Consider the following 7356-nt stretch of genomic DNA (forward strand, 5'->3'; position numbering starts at 1 on the left):
TCAGTGGGTAGAATTGCTTGCATTAAGCCTGACAACCTGAGTTTAATTCCTGGGACCCATGTAATAGAAGGAAAGAGATGACTCTTCCAAGCTGTCCTCTGACCTCCACATGTGTGATATTAGTACTGAAGTCCACCCCACCCTGTTGCAGGATCTGTGTACACTATGTGAAGGTGTGTTGCTGTGATTGGTGTAATAAAAAGCTGAATGGCCAATAGCTAGGCAGGAGGTATAGGTGGGATTTCCAGGGAGAAAAAGGAAGAGGAGGAGGAATCTAGGTGTACAGGAGACTCCAGGAGACACGGAGAGGACACAGGAGGTGCAAGATGGAAGGGAGGTAATGCCATGTGATGGAACACAGATTACTATAAATTACTGTAAGTTAGAAGAGCTAGTTAGGAACAAGCCTAAGCTAAGCCTGGGCTTTCATAATTAATAAGAAGTCTCCGGGTCATTATTTGGGAGCTGGCTGGCAGGACAGAAAAAGACTCGTTATACCTGCCCCCCCTACCCCCCAAAATGTAACACAAGAACAAAAGGAAATGTGAACTAAATGCCAAGAGCACACCAATGTTAGAAGAGTTACTGGGGAATTGTTAGAGCTAAAATAGCTAATTTTAAAGATCAGTTAAATGAGGTTTCTTTTCTCTCTTAATAAATAACAAAATAAGCCGGGCGGTGGTGGCGCATGCCTTTAATTCCAGCACTCAGGAGGCAGAGGCAGGCAGATCTTTGTGAGTTCAAGGCCAGCCTGGTCTACAGAGCAAGTTCCAGGAAAGGCGCAAAGCTACAAAGAGAAACCCTGTCTCAAAAAAACAAAAAACAAAACAAACAAACAATAAATAACAAAATAAATATTGCGAAAGCAAATGAAGGAAAGGCAAAAGGTACCCTGGATAGGAAAACAGTGAGCAAGGATGAGTCCTAGATGTGAAGGTGTTCTGCAAACAGGAAAACAGAGAAAAAGTCCACGGAGGCAGAGGACAGACAGGCTCAGCTGCGGAAGAACCTGCTTTATGTAAAGATAACGTTGCAGACCAGAAGGGCAAAGACAGAACCACCCATCTAAAGAATGGTGCGAGCCACTTAATGGCCACCTAAGGAGAGAGCAAGAAACAGACGTCGTCCAGCCTGAAGGATTCTCAACGGAACAGTGAAAACACACGGCACGCAGAGCTGTTTTTATAATCTTAAAGGAAAAGACAGTTTTGATTAGTTTCATGATGGTGAAACGTTTCTGTCCAACCCAATAAGTGCAGAAATAAAGCCAAAGACACGCCAACAGGGAGTCTCGCCATGCGTGCCAGGCAGAACACAATTTGAAAGTTCATTGCCTGCGACCAAAGAGGTATCTCTGACAGCGACAGAGAAAAGTCACAAATGGCCAGGAAGAAAATCCCAGAATAAAAACTCCCTATTAAACAGATACTCATCTTAAAATAAGGTGGGGGGGGACACATTGTTAAAAATTTAAACTTTGATACAGCTGTAAGTATAAAAACATTTACGAAGCCGGGCGGTGGTGGTGCACGCCTTTAATCCCAGCACTCGGGAGGTAGAGGCAGGCGAATCTCTGTGAGTTCGAGGGCAGCCTGGTCTCCAAAGCAAGTTCCAGGAAAGGCGCAAAGCTACACAGAGAAACCCTGTCTCGAAAAAAAAAAACATTTACGAGGGAAATTGCAAAACTGTGCATGTGGAACCTTCTGCGTAAGACAAAGCCTCTCTGTATAACAGGTCATATGAAGGATATCAATGTAAAGGAAACTAAAACACGCTCTCAGGGTAGTAACTCTGCTTGTTATGAGTCGTCATTTACTTCCCTCCGGTTCTCCACAGTTTACCAACAGTCATTCTGAAATCACGGGTTGTGAGGATCTGTGACTTCTCGACTTACCTGGAATAATGAAGATAAGCAGTTTTGGCCTGGTGACACTTTGTGTGTCGAAGAGGTTAGTCCAGGGCCCACATTTTAATATCTGGGTTTCAACTCCACCACAGAGAAAGAATTCCTCATGCACAGGGATTTCCTCCTGAACTTCCGAGGCCATCTCTAAATAAAAGGGAGGGGCGGTGAGAAACAAAATAAAGATGAGCAAAAGGCAGGAAGAGCCCGCGGTGCCAAGCTGCAGTCTCAGGCCTCAGCAGGGGGAGGGATGAGTTCAAGGTTAGCATCTCTAGCTACACAGAGTTTGAGGCTAGAGTGGATTACAGGAGACCCTGCCTCACCCTCCCTCGTCCCCCACATAGGCAGTAAAAATAGACAACCTGAACCAAAGACAGCACTAAAGAATAAAAAGAGGACATTTCAAAACCACCCAGAAGAGAAGCCACGGGGCATGTCAAAGATACAGACTATTCAGCTGTCTGCATTAAAGACTGAAAGGCAAATTCAATCACCATCAGGGGGTTTCCTGAGCATCAGCAGTCACGTGGTCAGGAACGGGAAAGAGACAAGCAGGAATCACAGTCAGGTGAGCCTTTCCCCCTGTGGCTGTCTCCAGCTGGAAGCCACAGTGCCCTTGGATCACTCCCCCCTCCCCTGATAGCTCAGTGCCTCACCTGGGACGGGCCCTCTACCTTCACCTGGCAATGGCTGGGGGGAGGCTCATCTTTCCCAGGACGGGGAGCCACTGGGCTCCTCTCTGCTCATTCTAGCCACCCTCTTCCGTCCAAATTCTGTTTAAGCACACTGTTTTGTGTGACTATGCCATTGAATTATAAAAGAGGGAGGCAGAGACTACCCAGGACACGAGGCAGCGGCATGCATGATTGTCTGAATAACCTCATACGAACAAACTGGTGACCCTGAAATATTTAAGTAAATGACACCCCCTCCCCCCATCCCTGCCTTTGCCTTCCTTGTGCTGGGCACCAGGTCTCAAGATTTCAAAACTCTGTCCTCCCGGCCCCTTCATGCCAGCCTGCCCCCCCCCCCAGGGTACCCTGTCCTTTCCTTCCTGTCCACTTGCTTTCTGCCATCACTGCTTACCATTTTATCCTCAAGGAGCTCTGGAGCGCTTTCCTGCTGTGGTCAGTGACTGAATTCCTGCCCCTCACCTCCCACTTCTAGCCCCACTGGCATCACTGCTCACCATTTTATCCTCAAGGACCTCTGGAGCGCTTTCCTGCTGTGGTCAGTGACTGAATTCCTGCCCCTCACCTCCCAGTTCTAGCCCCACTGGCATCACTGCATTCACAGCTCTGGCCCTGGTCTCTGAAATGGTTTGCTTTCCTCAGGGGAGGCCATGCTGAGTTCTTGCTGGGGGTGGCTGGAGAGTGGCAGCTGGAGCTTCCCCAGCTTGCACTCCCCCCCACACCCCACCCCCACCCACGGTGCTGTTCAGGCTGCGAGACACCCCACCTGCAGCTGCTTTCCAACTGGCGAGGATTTTGTCACCAAACGACACGGAGCAAAAACTGGAGCTGCTTTTCACTGGCAGAACTGAGAACTCCGGGCATAGAGTGGTTAGGGGCCAAAGATGCAGCTAAACAGCTAGTTGCCACAATAAAGCATCCAGTCCAAAAGGTCAAGGATGCCCAGAATGGAAAACACTGTGCTAGGGCTGGGTGTCTCCAGAGTGCCACTTACACCAGCAGTGGGCAAGGTCTCAATGCCTGTGCCCAGACAGACCATCTTAATGAAGACAAGTGCAATGAGGGTTAGGAGTCAGTGGAACGGGACATTCCGCACATCTGGAAAACTACCTGACAGCATGGACCATAAGACAAGTGCAATGATGGTTAGGAGTCAGTGGAACGGGACACTCCGCACATCTGGAAAACTATCTGACAGCATGGGCCAATACTTACAAAAGGCAACCACTTTGCCTCATTTTGAGGAATTAATTCTAAATGAACAAAAATATGTCCGTAAGACTGATTGATGCAAGGAGTGCTGTTGATCACAGTCAAAGCGCTGAAGAGCCAAGTGGTCATTATGGAGTCACGCAAACTGGGACAGAGGACCGTACAGTCAGTTCAGGAGGACTCGATACTAGGGAGTGACAAACTACAGTTCTGGTCACACACGCCCCACCGAGACAGCTTGGCTAATCTCCTTTAGCTTTCCCCTTCCCCCTAAAATTCCTATGATTTCACTTCTCTAAGGATCTGCTGTCCCTTCATCCCCTTTCTCTGTGTTTACATTCCTTTTACTGTTGTTTTTGTGAATTTAGGCAGGAAGAAGAAATAAACACAAGTGTTTAAATTTTCGTGTTTAACCAAAAGTCTTGATTGATTTTTCTTAAGCAAGAATGCTTAGGAAAATGAAAAACCTTTAAGGTGTGGGAACCACTCTTGATACAAACTATGTCGACTAAATAAGTGCCTGTCACCTTTTTATACAGACCGATTTTAATTCACTAGTAAATGCCACTGTAGGCTCCTCTCCAGAACTATCGGGACACAGTAAGCGCATTTGTGAAGGGGTTCTGACATTTCCAATGCATCAGAGACAAAATTAGATGGAGATTAATACAAAATGTTAAATTAGGACACTGACTGTGAAGCCACTGGCCACACTTAACATTTCACCAGAGGAAATCCAGTCACTAAACACACCTGACTCTTAACTATCAATCCCAAGTAATGACACCTTGGGGCTTTGAGTAACCTCAAGATTTATGTGAGTTCAAGTAGATATGAAACTCAAGCACAGTCCATAAAAACCGGAAAACAAAACCACAACTGCAATTCTAAAGCACTTCAAGAACTAGAACTGGTCGGAGAAGTGTGGCGTTCACACGCCTGTCCCCAAGGCACCTTCCACTCCCCTCACTGATGCGTCTGAGTCTCACCAAGCAGTGAGGAAGGAAAGAAGATCTTACCTGACAACCCGCGGTAATTCAGTTCTGCAGGGACAGATTAACAAAAGACAGTGTGACGACAATTATATGTTGTGGAAGGGCGACAGTTCCACCCTCAGCCTTGCCTGCAGCCTATGAGCAGGCCTGGATTAAATCAATTTGACAAGCACCAAGAGTCAGGCTGGATGACAACCAAGTGTGATGGGGACTTGTGCAATTTACAAAAACCTGTTCTTCTAAGTACAGGTGTTCATCTGTATTAATAATTTTTTAATTTTATGTAGCAACATATTTTATTCAATTTAACCTTATGCAAAACTAGGCAATATAGTTTTGCATAAATAGGTAAAACAGAGAACCAGCATTTTATCAGTATAAATCTTAGAAGATGAAAACTACACTTTCATTATACTTATTATAATATTTATAATGCAAATATATACACTATTTCTATTGCATGAAGCCAATGAGAACAGTAAAGCTGAAATGCTGAACAAAAGTATTCAAAGTAGGTTTGTATGTGTATCTTATTCGGCTTCATATCCAAATGTCTGCTGGGTATTTTAGCTACTCAGAATCCCTGCAATCATGTAGGAACTGGCAATGATAACACCTAAAAAGCTTGGGGTAGACTGTCCCGAGAGCTTTCAATCACCTTCAACATGAAACAGACAGCAGGGGAGGTTTTCAGATTTCCCCTTTTTCCTTGCTACGGTGTGTGTCCTCCTTGCGCATGTGTGGAGGTCAGAGATCAACTTTAGGTACCTTTGTCTACTGCTCTCAGGGACCTTCATTTTCTCAGACAGGGTCTCACTGAAGTGACTGGCTGCATCCTATCGGACCACTATGGATGAAAGCTGGATATCAACAACCAGAGAAACAAGAGAAAACTTACAAACTCACGGAACTGAACAACGCTTTACTGAATGAAAAATGAGACAAGGCAGAAGTAAAGAAAGAAAGGAATGTTTTTCAATGAAAATGAATGCACAGCATACACGAATTTATGGGGCACAGTGAAAGCTGCACTAAAAGGGAAGTTCATAGCACTAAGTGCCTACATTAAAAAAAAAAGTGGCTCTTGTATAATATTAGAGGAACCAGCCTCAATATTATACATCACAGGGGCTCAGGAGAGAGAACTACTAACGGCGAGGACTATTTTCAGGAAATAGAATCTCAGCACACTGGGTTCTATAGTCCACTTGCTTTAATTCCTCTGGCATAACATCCTTTATACACAGCTTCAGTTCTGTTCTCATGTCTAGCTCTTTTCTTGCCTAATTTCTCTCTATATTTGTCTACTGTCCCCTCTAGGTTCTATCTTAATTCCTTCATCTAGTTCTGTCCCTTCTAGGTTCTCATCTATCTAGTTCTTTCCTCTATCAGCTCCTCTCACATCTCCTCTCTCATCTGGCTCTTCCTCATCTTGTTCTTCCCCATCTGGCTCTTCCTCATCTTCCATCTCGTTCCTCTAGTCCTCTCTTTTAGCCCTTCAATCTAGTTCTTCCCCATCTCATTTTGTTCCTCTCAAGTTCTTAACCATCTAGTTCTTCCATTCTCTTTTCTCTTCTCTCCCTTGTGCCCCGGAAGTCCCGGTATATAAAGGGAGGGTCCGAGCTAAATTGTGTAAAGCTATTACTTAACGTCCACCTCTCCTAGGTGGTGTCCCCTTGTGGAATTTACCATAAGTCAGGAGACTTGCATGTGGGCTGTTATCACTGTTAGTCCTTGGAAGTTGGGCACCCACCTGGGTGGTGTTTCCTTTAGTCCTTGAAAGTGGCTAAGGAAGATAATCTGATTCCAGAGAAAGCCTTTCCTGAGGCTGTTCTCCAAATACCTGGAATATATATGTCCAGAGAGTGATCAGTCCACACTGTTAGCCCTTCTTAAGGAAAAGTCAATTGGAAAAACTATGAAGGCACACATGATTTTCATAACAGAATACAGCTGATATATAACAAACCAGGTAACACCAAAAACTCCTTGGGATTTGGCTTCCTCTGGAGGAATTCCCTGATCCCTCCAGGTGGTGACTTTGCCATAACCAGCTGAGTTCTTATGATATATTCCTGCAGCCCTCAGCAAGTGGCAATCACAGACGATTTTAGCACAGAATTCTACCACAGTTTCAAAGAAGAGTTAATGCCAATACTCCTCAATTTTTTTTTTTTTTTTTTTTTTTTTTTTTTTTTTTTTTTTTTTTTGGTTTTTTTTCGAGACAGGGTTTCTCTGTGTAGCTTTGCGCCTTTCCTGGAACTCACTTGGTAGCCCAGGCTGGCCTCGAACTCACAAAGATCCGCCTGCCTCTGCCTCCCGAGTGCTGGGATTAAAGGCGTGCGCCACCAACGCCCGGCTAATACTCCTCAATTTATTCCACGAACTACAAACAGAAGGAACACAGAAGGCCTCATTTTATGAGGCCACAGTTACCTTGATACCCAAACCACATAAAGACTCAACAAAGAAAGAATTACAGGCCAATCTCCCTTATGAACACAGATGCAAAAATACTCAATAAAATACTTATAAACCAAATCAAAGATCACAT

General features: G+C 44.9%; 1 protein-coding gene across 4 annotated transcripts in view; it reads right to left on the bottom strand.

Annotated features, from left to right (window-relative positions):
• Ldah (lipid droplet associated hydrolase) overlaps positions 1-7356 on the bottom strand; it is a 73661-nt gene that overhangs the window by 61663 nt on the left and 4642 nt on the right. For 3 of the 4 annotated variants that reach the window (XR_013047327.1, XM_006981436.4, XM_042266822.2), the window contains one exon: positions 1895-2050. Coding sequence is in view for 3 of the 4 variants with exons in the window: in XM_006981436.4 (XP_006981498.1) it covers positions 1895-2048 (154 nt within the window). In the remaining variant the exon portion in view is untranslated. Of the gene's footprint in view, positions 1-1894; positions 2051-4826; positions 4932-7356 lie in introns of those variants that run through there. The other variant, XM_076559402.1, reaches the window with a different exon arrangement.

Source organism: Peromyscus maniculatus, chromosome 22 (assembly GCF_049852395.1).
Source record: "Peromyscus maniculatus bairdii isolate BWxNUB_F1_BW_parent chromosome 22, HU_Pman_BW_mat_3.1, whole genome shotgun sequence".
Taxonomy (NCBI): Eukaryota; Metazoa; Chordata; class Mammalia; order Rodentia; family Cricetidae; genus Peromyscus; species Peromyscus maniculatus.